The sequence below is a fragment of the Salvelinus sp. IW2-2015 genome, linkage group LG4q.1:29 (genome assembly GCF_002910315.2).
Source record: "Salvelinus sp. IW2-2015 linkage group LG4q.1:29, ASM291031v2, whole genome shotgun sequence".
NCBI lineage: Eukaryota > Metazoa > Chordata > Actinopteri > Salmoniformes > Salmonidae > Salvelinus > Salvelinus sp. IW2-2015.
In genome coordinates this window covers 163,964-181,164 of record NC_036842.1, presented here as the reverse complement: position 1 = coordinate 181,164, position 17,201 = coordinate 163,964, and the positions used below count along the sequence as shown (strand labels likewise).

Below are 17,201 nucleotides of genomic sequence, written 5' to 3'. Positions count from 1 at the left end.
GTTGGGCAGCATCATTGTTGTGGGGTGCTTTTGCTTGCAGGCAGGACTGGTGACTTCACAAAAACAGATGTCATCATGGGGAAGAAAACTAGTGTTGTATATTGAAGCAACATCTCAAGAAATAGTCAGGAGTTAAAGCTTGGTCGCAAATTGGTCTTCCAAATGCGACAATGTTTCCCAAGCAAACTTCAAAGTTGTGGCAAAATGTGGCTTAAGGAAACAAAGAAGGTATTGATGGTGGTCCACACAAAGCCCTGGACTTCAATCCTTATAGCAATTTGTGGGCAAACTGAAAAAGCGGGTGCGAGCAAGTGAGGCCTGGACGACAACCTGACTCAAGTACACAGCTCTGTAAGAGGATGGGCCAAATTTCACCCACTTATTGTTGGGAAGCTTGTGAAGGCTACCCGAACGTTGACAAATTAAACAATTTAGAGGCTATGCTTACCAAATTATGAATTGAGTAGTAACTTCTGACCACTGGGAATGTGATGAAAAAAACTAAAGCTGAAACTAAATACTCTGTCTATTATTGACTTTCCCACATTCTTATAAATAAAGTGGTGATCCTAACTGACCTAAGACAGGGAATTTTTACTAGGATTAAGTGTCAGGAATTGGAACTGAGGCTTTTAATGCAGATTTAGCTAAGGTGCAATGTAAACTTCCGACTTCACTGTGTGTGCTGTGTGTAGTCGCTGTATATATATATATATATATGCTCCCAGTAATTTATTGGGTAAACCACATTTCGGCATCAGTGTGTTCTTCACCCTGAAGGAGGCACTGATGCCGAAAATGTGGTGTTTTAACAAATAAATTACGGGGAGCTTATATAGTGTGTGTCTCTCTTTAGTTACATTTAATTGACCAAACTATTGAATAATAACATCAATATTAAATAATAAAGTATATTAGTCTAAATATAAAAACTATAGCAAAAAAAAAGAAGCATAACACATTTTATTGAGTGGAACTAACTGGGTTCTCTCTGGACTTCCGGATGCTCCTTCTGATAGTCCTCTTTCTTTTTGTCCAGCTCCTGCTGAAAGTCCTCAAATTCCTCCTGGTACTTGTCCTGCTCCTCCTTGGGGATCTCTGCTTCAGGTGCAGGCTTCAATGGGACAGAAAACAACCACTCTGAACCCGCACCGTAGAGACTGAGGCCCCTTACTTACATCACGCTTTATCATACCCCTATTGAAATACCCACACAATTTCACTCAGATCTTCTTCCAATTAAATATTACTGGAGATTGGTATAACTAAGGACTGGGAGTGGTAGAAAATAAAACGAGTTACCAGCTCTGAGAGGTATAACTAAGAAAATCTAGTTACCAGTTCTTGGCCAGGTTCTGTTAGTCTGAACGTCAAGAAGGACAGGACATCATGGTCATCTGGAAGACGGGGGYAAAAATGCATTAAACATGAAGTATCATGATGTAACGTTAAGCAAGGGCGTCAATTGGGTATGGCAGTCGCCATATCCAAGTTCAACACCAACCCCTGAACAGGGAGGAAGGATGTTTTCCCGGCTGGGTGGCTTGAGGACTATGAAAAGGACATCGACACAGCTCTGCAGTGAACAGCAAAACTTCTCTCAAAAGATGGCTGTAGATGCCGTTTGACTTGACATGAAACTATACAAACCAAGGTGATAAAGGCTGGAGCCAATTTATGCTTTTGTTTGGCTGTTCTTTAAATTGCATGACATTTTTTTTTTAAATAGTGAAGAAATGCAGTAAATGAACTTTATAAAAATTCCTTGTCACTTTTCCATAACCTAGGTTTAGCTGACATTTAGCCTGACAATAATAATCCTAACGTGACATTAAGCTGTTAAATCAATGTTTACAGAAGAGTCCAATCTAATTAGACAGGAATGACAGACAAACTTGCTTTTGGCAAGTTTAATAATGCATTACAACCACATAATGCATTACACCTGCAGGCCTTAATAAGTCAATTGTTACCAAGTACCACCTGCTAGACCACCCGTGGCAGCTGAGATGCCAAAGTAGCCCTCCTGAGGAATGACCATGTTGTCCACCTTGGTACAGAACTCATAGTCATCCTTATCTGGCGTGAACCCATTGTTAATCAGCACCTGAGGGGGACAGACGATAGCACGTCAATTAAGGCAATCAATTGAAATAAATTCCCAATATAAAAAGATTAGGCTTTTTTTTGTGTGCATAATGCAAAACTGTTCAGCATCCATGTCTCTGTTGATGTGGAGAAAAACAGAGTAAAAGGGCAGAGATCAGAGTATAGACAGTGGTATCGATGAGTACAAGGGAGAGTGATTATTTGAGAARGTTGATTGAATATTGGCCTACCGTTAGTGTCTTCTTGTAGTATGTTATTTTGGCTCTGACAGGATAGGGTTTGTTACGAAAGTCTCTTAAGCATGTTCCCAGGGCTTGAGTCGTGCCATCACTGCAAAAAAAACATCCTGTTTAGACACTAAAACTGAACACTATTATTATAGTAGTAGTACTTCATACAGTATATTTCAAGATAAATTAATTGATCCCCACAAGCATCGACAATAAGACAAAAGAACGAAGGCCAACGTCGATCCATATAAAGTATGAAATACACATGCATGATAGCAGCACAAAAAGCAAGTGCAGAGGATAAAATGCTCCATATACAGTGTGGTCAAACAAATAACATTTCCAAAAGTAAATGGTTTGGAGAATTGAGAAATTAAGGAAAACATTTCAAATGTATTTTACGCCTATTATTGTAAACTGCATTTTCAGCAGTGACAAAACAGAAAACAGTGTGAACTCTAAGACATGGGCCTAGATCAACTGTCACAGAGAAGTGATTTAAAGCTTTCACTGTCAAGGGAGATTAGGAAGAGACAGGACTATAATCTCCAACCACAAATATACTGTAAAAAAWATYTATATATTTAAATTGTTTACATTTTCCTTTTGTGATGTCAGTGAGGCAAGGAAATGTTGACTTACTTTGGGTGATCATAAACAAGTTTGCCATTGTTTCCCACCACCAGCACAGCAGGGTTATTTTTCTAAAACAAACAGTTAAACATTAATATACCTAATCTATGTTTTGAAGGTCATTTGGGTTTACTTTATCCAATCCCAGCATACGTCCTCATCAGACCTAGGCATACCACTTGAAAGTATGAAAACAGTTTTTGTTTCCGAGTGTGTGTATAGTATCAATCTATTATTCCTATCATTTGCATTGTAGTAATTGAATATTAAAAGGTATATTATATACACTTGACTTTACCTATGATTAAGTCAATGAATGCAGTATATTTTGTATTTTATGAATATATAATTAATATGGCCACCAAACCTTCCCATCGTTGTCAAAGGAATCGAAGAAGACACCGATGCCGATCCAGTTGTCAGCGGCTCCATAGACAGGACCATCTAGGCCTTGTGCAGTGGTGAACCATATCGCCTGTTAGAGGGACAGACAGAAATTAAGACACGGAGAGACTGGAAGGTCCAAAAATACTTGTTTAACTGTCTAAATAACTATATGGAACAGTAGAGCAGCAACGGGTCAGACGGATAAACATGGGGACAATAGATACAGTACGATGTAAAGTACAGTCAAAGCATAATGTAGGAATCGAACCCACGACCTTGGAGTTACTAGCGCCACACTCTCACCAACTGAGCCACACAGGAACAGGGCCGACAGAGATAAACACGGTTATTAACCTGAAGTCTGAGCCCGTAGGTCAGCACAACTCCACATCCTCTACTAGCACAACAGCCACCATAATATAGGCCTATGTCTCAACGGACAGAAATAACCTTTTCACACCATCCTTTATCAGTCTAGAAATAATTAACTGTGGCAGAGGGTAGAAACCATACCACTATATTTGAAACCAGACCACTCAACTGCAAGTCTCGTATTTTTGAATACCTGGCTGTCCCGTCTTCAGTCAGCTGTTTGTTCCACAAAACATAATTCTAAAACTGGCTAGTAGTCTCCTCTTTCCTAAGAGAGGCTGTTTAATTAACCAGGCTTACGTTTACTTTACTGCTTTTGGGTAAAGTTTATCGACTTAAATTAAGTTGATATACACTGCTCAAAAAAATAAAGGGGAACACTAAAATAACACATCCTAGATCTGAATGAATGAAATATTCTTATTAAATATTTTTTTCTTTACATAGTTGAATGTGCTGACAACAAAATCACACAAAAATGATCAATGGAAATCAAATTTATCAACCCATGGAGGTCTGGATTTGGAGTCACACTCAAAATTAAAGTGGAAAACCACACTACAGGCTGATCCAACTTTGACTTGTAATGGTCCTTAAAACAAGTCCAAAAATGAGGCTCATAGTGCTGTTGTGGCCTCAACGTCGCCTGTATGACCTCCCTTACAACGCCTGGGGCATGCTCCTGACTGAGTGGCGGAATGGTCTGCCTGAGCGGACTCTCCTCCAGACCTAGGACCTATTAAACATCGCCAACTCCTGGACAGTCTGATGGTGCAAACTGGCGTTCGTGGATGAGCGAGACATGATGCCCAGATGTTGCTCAATTTGGATTCAGGTCTGCTGGAATGGCGGGGGCCAGTCCAGAGCATCAAGCCTTCCTCTTGCAGGAAACTGCTGGACCACCACTCCAGCCACATGAGGTCTAGCATGTCTTGCATATAGGAGGAACCGCAGGGCCAACCGCACCAGCATATCGCGTCCACAAGGCGGTCTGAGGATCTCATCTCGGTACCTAATGGCAGTTCAAGGCTTACCTCTGGCGGAGCACATGGAGGGGCTGTGCCGCCCCCCAAAGAAATGCCACCCCACCCATCGGACTGGACCCACCGCCAACAACCGGTCATGCTGCGAGGGATTTGCAGGCAGCAAGAACGTTCTCCACGGCGTCTCCAGACTCTGTCACGTCTGTCACCATGTGCTCAGTGTGAACCCTGCTTTCATCTGTGAAAGCACAGGGCGCCAGTGGCGAATTTGCCAACTCTGGTGTTCTCTGGCAAATGCCAAACGTCTGCACGGGTTGGGCTGTAAGCCAACCCCCACCTATGGACGTCGGGCCTCATACCACCCTCATAGGAGTCTGTTTCTGACCGTTTGAGCAGACACATGCACATTTGTGGCCTGCTGGAGTCATTTTTTGCAGGGCTCTGGCCAGTGCTCTCCTTGCACAAAGGCGGAGGTAGCGGTCCTTGCTGCTGGGTTGTTGCCCCCCCCTCCTACGCCTCCTCCACATCTCCTGATGTTACTGGCCTGTCTCCTGGTAGCGCCTCCATGCTCTGGACACCACGCTGACAGACACAGCCCAACCTTCTTCCCACAGCTCGCATGATGTGCCATCCTGGATGAGCTGCACTACCTGAGCCACTTGTGTGGGTTGTAGACTCCGTCTCATGCTACCACTAGAGTGAAAGCACCACCAAGCAGTCAAAAGTGGACCAAACATCAGCCAAGGAAGCATGAACTGAGAAGTGGTCTGCTGGTCACCACCTGCAGAAACCACTCCTTTAGTGGGTGTCTTCTAATTGCTATAATTTCCACCTGTTGTCTATTCCATTTGCACAACAGCATGTGAAATTTATTGTCAAATCAGTGTTGCTTCCTAAGTGGACAGTTTGATTTCACAGAAGTGTGATTGACTTGGAGTTACATTGTGTTGTTTAAGTGTTCCCTTTATTTTTTTGAGCAGTGTATTTATTATTAAAACATTTAGAACAGTTATTTAATTTTCAGGTCTACATCCATAAATGTCATTTACGCAATTACTGTCCAGCCCTAGTGCCGGCCCTGATATTTAACTGGCTCTTTTCACATTGTCCCTTCTAGCATTGTTCCAGCAACTAAGGTGGATGCGTAACCAGGCCTGTAAAAGTACAGCTTGATCAGCTCCAGCATGTAGTGTGAAAAGGTCTAAAGCAGAGATGGGCACTGACTCTCAATTTACTGTTGAGCGTTAGAATCATCGAATACACAAGGTGCATTTCATTGTGCATCAGCAGTCACTTAATTAGCCCATGTCAGCAAAAAACATTTAGATTGGTAAGTTGGTCTAGTGGCCAGCTATGTAAACTCGTAGTAAGCATGATCGAACTACCGACCGGTGTGGGGCACATTGATCATCAGTTACCATATTAAAAACTGCAAACATGTGCCTCAACCCTATTGAAAAATGTGTAGAATTGCAGGAAATTATCTGTAAAACTGCTAAATCTTCTCTCCACCCCCATGGCAAAGTGTAGATTTGCAGGAAATTAAAAAAAATATTCCAAAAACTTTCTCAAGTGTTTTTCTCTCTTCGCTGTCACGAGGGAGGCCGCTAAATGTTTTGCTCGCAAGGTGGGGTATGGATGTGGGTACGCAGACCCACGAGCCACTGTGGCCTCTCATGAGTTTAGTTTTTGTTGTGGTCCCCGACCCCCATCAGTTGCCCATCCCTGGTCTAGAGTCAAAGTGAATAGAAGCCATAGGAAGGAGGTGTTATTCAGTTCTTACCAGGCCGTCGGCTCCCATCCTCCCCCGTCCAGACACACGAAAGGTCACCTCAGCCTCCCAGTGGTCAAAGTTGACCGTGTTTTTGGTCCAGACTGAGCCCTTCTGACTCCTGAGAGAGGGGGTGATACGGACCTGGTCGGCACTGGGGATGGCATCTGGAATACAAGGTTGATAGTTTAAAGGGTTGGGAGGGGTACATTCTAGTTAATGTTCAATTAATTCATACTGGCAAATCCTAACTAACAAAATGTAGCTTCTCATGCATTCAAAATGTTCCTGAATTTAAACTGTACAGAAACTGTGAAAACTCACTCTGAAGATCCAGAAATACTTGTTTAACTGTATAGTGTAACTACATATGGAGAAACAGTAGCTTATTGGCCCAGGGCAAACAATTGACCAGGAGGTTAATTTTCTTACAAAGCTTGAGGTTAGGAACATAAATGTGTGTTCAGCCCATGTACACCTTAATACGTGTGCTCCTGGGATTATGTCCAAGGCCCTCTGTCAGTAACAGTAATATATCTGAAAGCTTCCTATGTAAAGGACAGAGAGACATTATAATAGGTCTAGTATTATTAACAGTGCAATGTTAAGCCATGCTTGTCAGGCTTATGGCTAGAAACAAGATCATGCTATATCCAAATTACCTCGCTCTTGTTAGGCTTTATTGTCTAGGCAAGACAGATATGGCCTTGGAAAGGAGAAATATGGGTAATAGCAACTAGCCTAGTGCAACCAGGCTTTGGCATATGGACCTTTGCCTACACCTATTTTGGTGTGACCAAATTCTAAATGACAATTGTACATGTGTAGAGCCACATGCCATCTCACTACAGCCTATACTGATAAGAAAAGGGCACCAATGTAAAATGGACTCAAATCTGGGTGCGTCATCAGCTGGACCTTTGCGCAGTTTTAAGAGACACTGATTTGTTAACCCGTTACATTACACAAAACCATGCCAGACTAGGGGTCAAGCAGGCCACTTCAATAGGAAAGAAATTAAATGCTCGTCAACTTCAAAAAGCACTCTCAAATATTAGGTATTGTGTGAAACCTGCTTGCTGTAGCATGTGGGTGGTTGTGTGTTGCGAGGAGAAATCCAAAACTAACCAGAGGAATGTTAACATTCCAGATTGATCTCTGTGTGCAAGTCATCCATGTTACTTTGTTTGTAAAACTCAGTATCGTTGAAAGGAACCAACTGAACTATTAAGTGTCAACTACAAAGAAATGTAGGCTGGCAGGTATACAGATGGTATACTTTGGGGTCGGGTGATTTAGCCAGCTGGCAGGCAAGCGCCTGAAACCCTACCTCTTCAAAGAGTATTTTAAAATACCCCTCCCCCCTTTCTAGCTCTGACTTTACTGAGAACTAGTTTATGGAGGAAAAGTGTAGTTACTAAGCCTGTGATGTGGTTGTCCCACCTAGCTATCCATCTTAAGATGAATTCACAAAACTGTAAGTCACTCTGAATAAGAGTCGCATATTGCCTGACGGTGCATGTACCTTTCGCTTCTCCTGCTTCTCTACAGTATTCTAAAGCTGCTGGCTATTTAACGGCCATGGCATGTTGAAACGAGTTTGATATCAGGCCACTGTTTAGAAACTGTAGCAAGCCAAGTCTGCACAGTCGAGAACTTCTCTACACAACAATGAACGGATCCCCCTACAGAAGTTCTCTACAGCAGGCAGTAGCCGGATAGCTACAACAAACGTGTCAAATGTATCCCCTACATGCAAAATAGCTACAATCGCTGGCTAGAGTGGCAAAATAGCTATCGCAGCTGATTTTCCGCTATACCTATTTATAGGTTATGATAATTGTTAACGGTTAGCAACTGCCTAGCCAGTCAAACTGAAACTTACTTCCACTGTGCACCCAAAAAGGAATAATCCCGTCGGTTTGAGACAGGTGTGGTCCCTTGAAACTGTACTTGTATTCAAATCGACGGTGTGGAGCTTCTTCAGTCGATGCACCGGCAACGATATTATCGGCATTACTGTGGTGAAATGTTAAAGTTAATATTAATAAACAAGCATCAGCAGCCAGACACCTTCCTATGGAGACCGCCATGTTTTGGTATCACTGCTTACGTAGCATTGAAACAGAGAGGATGACGGGAATGCCTGTTGAGCCAACAGGGCGCTTTCTTATTGGTTGAATCCTAGACACATCCGAGTTGCGGCCACTGAGGTATTATATGAACGGTTGCAGCTTGCTTGTACTTCACAGAAAGCAACTGAATTACATTGTATCCTTAGATAAATTATACATTGTAGCCTGGTATGTGTCTGCATTTATTTCACAATGTAAACAACGATTCTGTTTCGCGATGTTTTTACAATGTAACCAGTCCTTTAAAAAAAAATTATTTAAAAGAAATGTTGCCTTATTTAGACGATCAGGTTTCATCCAGTGTGATGTCTATTTTGTATTTATTTAACGTGACAAAGAGCTCTTATAGGACCAGGGTACAAATAATAATATAATAATAATCAATAATTTTGCTCTTTATTTAGCCATCTTACATATAAAACCTTATTTGTTCATCAAAAATTGTGAATAACTCACCACAGGTTAATGAGAAGGGTGTGCTTGAAGGGATGCACATAACTCTGCAATGTTGGGTTGTATTGGAGAGAGTCTCAGTCTTAAATCAATTTCCAAATGTAACGGATTTGATATGGCTAGCTAGTTAGCGGGTACGCTCTAATAGCATTTCAATCAGTTACGTCACTTGCTCTGAAACCTAGAAGTAGTGTTTCCCCTTGCTCTGCAAGGGCCTCGGCCACAGTCTGTGCCTGTATTTAGTTTTCATGCTAGTGAGGGCCGAGAATCCACTCTCACATAGGTACGTAGTTGCAAAGGGCATCAGTGTCTCAACAGCGCTATTTGCCAAGGCAAGAAACTCAGAGCGCAGCCCTATCCACATTTTCCTATACAGAAATCTGGAAGTGGCTTCTGATTAAATTACATTTTCACAGAACTTCTTGTTGCAATTTCGATGAGGCTCTCTTGTTCAGATATCGGTAAGTGGACTGGAGGCAGGGCAAGAAAGGGATAACGAATCCAGTTGTTTGTGTCGTCCATTTTGGGACAGTACCTGCGTAGATGCGCACCCAGCTCACTCAGGTGCGTCGCTATTTCAGATTTGACATTGTCTGTAAGCTTGAGTTCATTTGCACACAAAAAAATCATACAATGATGGAAAGACCTGTGTGTTGTCCTTTCTAATAGAGACAGAAAAGAGATCCAACTTCTTAATCATAGCCTCAATTTTGTCCCGCACATTGAATATAGTTGCGGAGAGTCCCTGTAATCCTACATTCAGGAGAGAAAAAACATCACCCAGACAGGCCAGCCGTGTGAGAAACTCGTCATCATGCAAGTGGACAAACAAGTGAAAAATATGGTCAGTAAAGAAAACTTTAAGCTCGTCTCTCAATTAAAAGAAACGTGTCAATACTGTGCCCCTTGATAACCAGCGCGCTTATGTATGTTGTAAAAGTGTTACATGGTTGCTGCCCATATCATTGCATAATGCAGAAAATACACGAGAGTTCAGGGGCCTTGCTTTAACAAAGTTAACCATTTTCACTGTAGTGGCCACAACGTCTTTCAAGCTGTCAGGCATTCCCTTGGCAGCAAGAGCCTCTCGGTGGATGCTGCAGTGTACCCAAGTGGCGTCGGGAGCAACTGCTTGCACACGCATTGCCACTCCACTATGTTTCCCTGTCATGGCTTTTGCGCCATCAGTACAGATACCAACACATCTTGACCACCAAAGTCCATTTGATGTCACAAAGCTATCCAGTACTTTAAAAATATCCTCTCATGTTGTCCTGGTTTCCAATGGTTTGCAGAAGAGGATGTCTTCCTTAATTGAACCCCATAAACATACGGACATATACCAGGAGTTGTGCCAGGCCAGCCACATCTGCTGACTCATTAAGCTGTAACGCATTTAATTCACTGGCTTGTATGCGAAGCAGTAATTGTTTCAAAACATCTCCTGCCATGTCACTGATGCGTCGTGAAACAGTGTTGTTTGATGAAGATGTCTGCATAGTTTTTTGGGCCTTTTCCCCCAGAATTGTCCCAGCCATATGGTAGCTCACCCTATAACATGCTTCTAGCCCCTTCTTATTAATGGTATCTGTTGCTTTTATACGTCTTACTACTCGAAAGTTGTCTTTATTCTCGCTCAAAAACTCCCGTGGCTTATTTTTCAAATTGTCATGTTTCGTTTCTAAATGTCTGCGCAAGAGTGAAGGTTTATCCCGTGAGAGAGTAACGGTTATTGTGATTGGATGTTAATTATTCGACTAGACTACCTGTATTTGACATTGTGTTGGTTTCATTTTATTTTTGGCAGTTAAACGAAGCTACTCAGACGAGAAAAAAAAACTCACCCAAATGTATAGCCAAATTGGAAAACATAAATGTACTGTTTCAAAATGTGAATCACATTTTATGCCAGCTAAATTAGATAATGCTTTGATATCCAGGAGACAAATGTTGTTATAAACATGTCTAGACATAGCTAACATTACAGTACCTATATGTGACCCGATTCAGGAAACTAGGCGTATGTCGCAAATCCCGACTTCACAGGAGAGCTGTTTGAACGTAAAAAAGTGTTTTATCAAAACGTGTTTTTTGGCAGAAATTCCTTCTCAAACACGTGAACGTTCATGTGCCTTCATATCAAACTTGTATGCCATCTGTAAATACGAATAAAATTGTTAAATTACGAGCCTAGTTGGTTTAGCCACAGAAAAAGTGAGCAACCTTCCTGCTAGCCATGATTGGCTGAGATAATGAGTGGGCTGGACATGCCGAGAGATAAGTTTGGATTGGTCTACCATATAGCATGTGTCTGTCTATTGGAGCTGGTCAGTATGTTTAGGTAATCGTGTCGAACGTGGCTTAGATTTTTTTTGCGGGTAGTAAAACTGCATAAACCTAATGTCAAGTTTTAAAGTGTACTGTTAGCTAGCTAACGTTATGTGTATGCTCTCCACTTTCTGGAGGACCGAGTTTTGAAATCTAGTTTGATAGCTAAGGAGGAGATGGAGAAAACACCAGTCTGGATTACATCGTCAAACTAAGGTAACCATGCATGGCATCAGACAGGAGACGCGTTCAACCATGATGTATACTGGTAAGATTTTCAGATATTACACGTTTCTAATTTTGATAGTGGTTTCATTTCAAGTGTACTGTTTGCTGGCTATCGTTAGCTGGCTGGGTCGCTAGCTAATGTTGTGTATGATCTTATTCTTCGTATCTCAGACACATTTGCTTGACTAGTTATAGCCATATAACCTGGTTGGTTAGCTACCTGCAGATTCATGCAGGGTAGTAACGTCATGAGTTGTGATTATGGTCCATAGTTTAGCTAGCTACATGTCTTAACAAAAGACTCCAATCTAATTTTGACAAAGTATTTTCATTTCAAGTTAAAGTGTACTGTTAGCTAGCTAACTAATGTTACGTCATGCGTTGGACTTCATTGTTTACCTAGTTAGCGATCTAGCTAAAATTTTTAACAAAAGACTCTCGTCTTAGTGTGCCAGAGTGCCAAATAACTGATGCATTTTTGAAAGCTCAACACGAGTTGAATATGTCTGGTGTCAGTAAACGTCGGCAACAAAGCGTAATTCAGTTGTTGCCAGCAGCACAGTTACAGTCACCAACGCTCTGGATAACATGAAAAAAGCCTATCCAGCTCTGCTAGGGCGAGTAAAATGGTCAGAGTGGGGTGTTCTCTCATTATGTGTCTGGAAGTAGCTAGCCAATGTTAGCCAGTTAGCTTGGGTGCTTGACTGTAGATGTGAGGTCAGAGCTTTCAAATCAACCCTACTTATTGGGCAGAGCGTCCAGTGTGCGCTCTGAACGCGAAACCACAGATTGACCATTACTCGCTCGATGTGCTGTTCTCTCTCTCTCTTAGATGTCTGGAAGTAGCTGGCAAGTTAGAACAGAACGGTTGGATTAACCATTAAATAGATGGGTGGGGCTAAGGCTTAAGAGTGCTTGAACAATGTTGAATGGGTGTAGACAAAGAGGGGCTCTCCAATAGTTGTACCAAAACATTGAAAGACGGTTTCTCAAAAGCGAGTTTACAAGTTGATCAACTTTTAAAGCAGAATTACTTTCCCATTGTTTCCTCAAATGCAGTGTATGATATACCATTTTGTAGCTCTGAGTCACTACTTTTATCCAATGTAAAAAACTGAACTTCAAATGTTGCTACAGAAGACCGAATCCAGGTGGTGAGTCACATATACATACAGTTCATTCAGAAAGTATTCTGACCCCGTAAATTTTTCCACATTTTGTTACTTTACAGCCTTATTCTAAAATTAAATACACATTTTTCCTTATCAATCTGCACACAATACCCCATAATGAAAAAGTGAAAACAGGTATGGAGATTTTTGCAAATGTATTAAAAATAAAAAACAAATACCTCATTTACATAAGTATTCAGACCCTTTGCTGTGAGGCTCAAAATTTAGCTCACGTGCATCCTGTTTCCTTTGATCATCCTTGATGTTTCTAAAACTTGATTGGAGTCCACCTGTAGTAAATGCAATTGATTGGACATGATTTGGAAAGGCACACACCTGTCTTATTAAGGTCCCACAGTTGACAGTGCATGTCAGAGCAAAAACCATGCCATGAGGTCGAAGGAATTGTCCATAGAGCTCCGAGAAAGGACTGTGTCGAGGCACAGATCTGGAGAAGTGTACCAAAACATTTCTGCAGTATTGAAGGTCCCGAAGAGCACAGTGGCCTCCATCATTCTTAATCTCTACGGGATCGGTGTCCCGACAAACATCTCTCTGGTAAGAAGGGTGTGGATGTATGCTTCAAGATTAACAACTCATGGTGTAATCATAACAACTTCCAGGAACTCAAGTCCTTCTTTCACCTGATCTAGAATTCCACATTATCTCCCAAGAGAATTCTCTTCGATTATAGCCACAGCCATGTATACACCCCCCAAGCAAATACCTCAACGGCTCTCAAGGAACTTCACTGAACTCTATGTAAACTGGAAACCATATATGCTGAGGCTGCATTTATTGTAGCTGGGGATTCTAACAAAGCAAATTTAAGAACAAGTCTCCTTAAATTCTTTCAGCACATTGACTGTAGCACTTGCGCGGGAAAGACACTGGACCACTGCTACTCTAACTTCCGCGATGCATACAAGGCCCTACCCGCCCTCCCTTCGGCAAATCCTACCACGACTCCATTTTGCTCCTACCGTCCTACAGGCAGAAACTCAAAAAGGATGTACCTGTGACTAGAACCATTCAATGCTGGTCTGACCAATCGGAATCCACGCTTCAACATTGTTTTGATCACGCGGACTGGGAAATGTTTTGGGAAGCCTCCGAGAATAACATCAATTTGTACTCTGACTCGGTGAGTGAGTTTATAAGGAAGTGCATTGGAGATGTTGTACCCACTGTGACTATTAAAACCTACCCTAACCAGAAACAGTGGATAGATGTTGACAATCGCGCAAAACTGAAAGCGCCAACCACCGCATTTAACCATGGAAAGATGTCTGGGAATATGGCCGAAAATAAACAGTGTAGTTATTCCCTCCACAAGTCAATCAAACAAGAGAAACGTCAGTATAGATATAACCGACGTCTTGCTTCCAGACAAACTAAACACCTTCTTAGCCTGTTGTGAGGATAATACAGTGCCACCGACGCGGCCCACTACCAAGGACAAGGACTGCTGGCCCCCCTCTCCATCTCCGTGGCCAACGTGAGTAACTCATTTAAACGTGTTAACTCTCACAAGGCTGCTGGCCCAGACAGCATCCGTAGCCGCGTCCTCAGAGCATGCACAGAACAGCTCGCGGGTGTGTTTACGGACATATTCAATCGCTCCCTATCCCAGTCTGTTGTCCCCACATGCGTCAAGATTGCCACCATTGTTCCTGTACCCAAGAAGGCAAAGATAAGTGAACTGACTGACTATCGCCCCGTAGCACTCAGTTCTGTCATTTTGAAGTGCTTTGAGAGACTAGTCAAGGATCATATCACCTCCACCTTACCTGCCACTCTAGACCCACTTCAGTTTGCTTACCGCCCCAACAGGTCCACAGACGATGCAATTGCCATCACACTGCACACTGCCCTATCCCATCTGGACAAGAGGAATACCTATGTAAGAATGCTGTTCATTGACTACAGCTCAGCATTCAACAACATAGTACCCTCCAAGCTCATCATTAAGCTTGAGGCCCTGGGCCCTGTGCAACTGGCTCCTGGACTTTCTGATGGGCTGCCCCCAGGTGGTGAAGGTAGGAAACATCTCCACTTCGCTGATCCTCAACACTGGGGCCCTATTAGGGTGCGTGCTCAGCCCCCTGTTCACCCATGACTGTGTGGATGCATGCCTCCATCTCAATCATCAAGTAGTTGGCGTGATTACCAACAAGGACAAGACAGCCTACAGGGAGGAGGTGAGGGCCCTCGGAGTGTGGTGTCAGGAAAACAACCTCTCACTCAACATCAACAAAACAAAGGAGATGATCGTGGACTTCAGGAAACAGCAAAGGGGGCAGCCCCCTATCCACATCGACAGAACAGTAGTGAAGGTGGAAAGTTTTAAGTTCCTCGGCGTACAGATCACGGACAAACTGAAATGGTCCACCCACACAGACAGTGTGGGAAGAAGATGCAACAGCACCTCTTCAACCTCAGGAGGCGGAAGAAATGTGGCTTGTCACCTAAAACCCTCACAAACTTTTACAGATGCACAATCGAGAGCATCCTGTCAGGCTGTATCACCGCCTAGTACGGCAACTGCACCGCCCTCAACCGTAACATGAAAATGTCCCAGGACATAGACATATCTGATATTGGCAGACAGCGTACATTATTTTTAATCTAACTGAACTGTCCAATTTACAGTACCTATATATATATATATATATATACATATATATAAATAGTTACCATTGTTATTTAAAACATTTTCAAAATGTCATATTTTTTTTGTCTTTTTTGTTGTTGTTGGGGTGTGTGTTAGAATAGCATTTTAGTATTTTGTATATAGTCATTTACTTCAAAATGTATCACCGTACCTATTTGGGCAACTTGTGTGGGACACCTGGGTGACTACATGCTCAATGTCATGTAGCTCACTCGTTCCTGAAGATATCTTCCTGAAACTTTTTTCAAATACTGTTGCCCTCTTCTGTTCTGCATCGAAATTATCCCCAGCATCATATCTGAATGTTTGGCTGTTCTTGTTCAGTTAAGATGATGCAACAACAATAAAAACAGAAAACGTATGTTTATTTCGTTGTATTTTCTTCTACTAGATCTATGGTGTTATATTCTCCTACATTCAATTCACATTTCCACAAATTTCAGAGTGTTTCCTTTCAAATGATACCAAGAATATGCATATCCTTGCTTCTGGGCCTGAGCTACAGACAGTTAGATTTGGGTATGTCTTCAGGCAGAAATTGAGAGAAGGGGGGAATCACAAAGAAGTTGACAAGCTTAGATGAAGAGAAGTGCAAAAAGTTGGCAGGAATATTTCTAACAAATCCCATCTGGAAGTAATAAATTGAAGCACGTACGAGGGCCAGCCTTAAATTATTTCACATATTTGCTGAAGTGCCCCTTGTTCCTAATTATAACTCTCCTCCAGTCTCTATCATTGTTTAAAACTGCCCACTGACAAAAATGTGAAAGTGAACCAGTGCCTCCCTTCCTCATACCCTGCTCCTCTCCCCCATTATCCTACATAATTAAATGAATGCCTAATTTATTTATTTCATTTAACTCGGCAAGTCAGTTAAATACACAGTCTTATTTACAACGACGGCCTACCCATGCCAAACCCGGACGACGCTGGGCCAATTGTGCACCGCCCGATGGGACTCCCAATCACGGCCGGATGTGATACAGCCTGGATTCAAACTAGGGATTGTAGTGACAACGTCTCTTGCACTGCGACGCAGTGCCTTAGACTGCTCCATCACTCGGCAGCTAATGGCAGAGAATGAATAAGAATGAATACTGTGCTGGAATAAATACATTATTGATGTAATTTTATTAGCACTGCAGTCTGTCCAACCTTGTTCCAAACAGTGGGAGCAGAGAGAGAGAGGCGAAGCCATGGAGGAAAAGGGGTTACTCTGCTTAGCCACTAATTAATGCATTTAAGATATTGTGTGGCCAGCAGTGAGCTCTAAATTAAATGCCCCAAAAAACCTGCTGCATTGATGGACGATAAAAAAAAGACATCATTGCCGCCGCCACATAATTACAGGACAGTGCAAATTTTGTTTCTAATGAGGAGAAAAACACCCCCTTTAAACGTAAAATGAGTCTACCAGAAACATGTGTAAGCTAGCCCTTGGGGCTCGTTGGTGCCTAAGTTTAAGGAAGCATTGAGGAAGGGGACAATAAGGGATTGTCTGGGTCCTCCTGAGTGGTTTTATGTGCTGTAAACAAGTAAGTGGTGAATAGCTCCCCTTCTGAGACTCCTGGTGGTCCCATCTTCCCAGCACAACAAAACCTGGCCCTGAGATTGAGGTCCAAAGGGGTCCAGTAAGGAGTAGGAGGGTTAGTGAATGGACCCGCAGCAGCGAGCTGCTCTGAATATGCCTTATGGTTTTTAAGTGATTACACTGGGTTGTGCCTCC

The 17,201-nt window shown here is 42.4% G+C and overlaps 1 protein-coding gene across 3 annotated transcripts in view; it reads right to left on the bottom strand.

Moving 5' to 3' along the window:
* The window catches only part of LOC111961209 (protein ERGIC-53), a 28,487-nt gene extending 19,876 nt beyond the window's left edge, over nt 1-8,611 (bottom strand). For 2 of the 3 annotated variants that reach the window (XM_023983289.2, XM_023983291.2), the window contains exons 1-8: nt 8,371-8,611; nt 6,498-6,652; nt 3,340-3,447; nt 2,982-3,043; nt 2,340-2,439; nt 1,981-2,107; nt 1,339-1,397; nt 982-1,114 (exon numbers count right to left, since the gene is read on the bottom strand). In XM_023983289.2, the coding sequence (XP_023839057.1) occupies nt 982-1,114; nt 1,339-1,397; nt 1,981-2,107; nt 2,340-2,439; nt 2,982-3,043; nt 3,340-3,447; nt 6,498-6,652; nt 8,371-8,578 (952 nt within the window). In that variant the 5' untranslated portion in view covers nt 8,579-8,611. The remainder of the gene's footprint in view (nt 1-981; nt 1,115-1,338; nt 1,398-1,980; nt 2,108-2,339; nt 2,440-2,981; nt 3,044-3,339; nt 3,448-6,497; nt 6,653-8,370) is intronic. The other variant, XM_023983290.2, reaches the window with a different exon arrangement.
* Between the last annotated feature and the right edge of the window lie 8,590 nt (nt 8,612-17,201).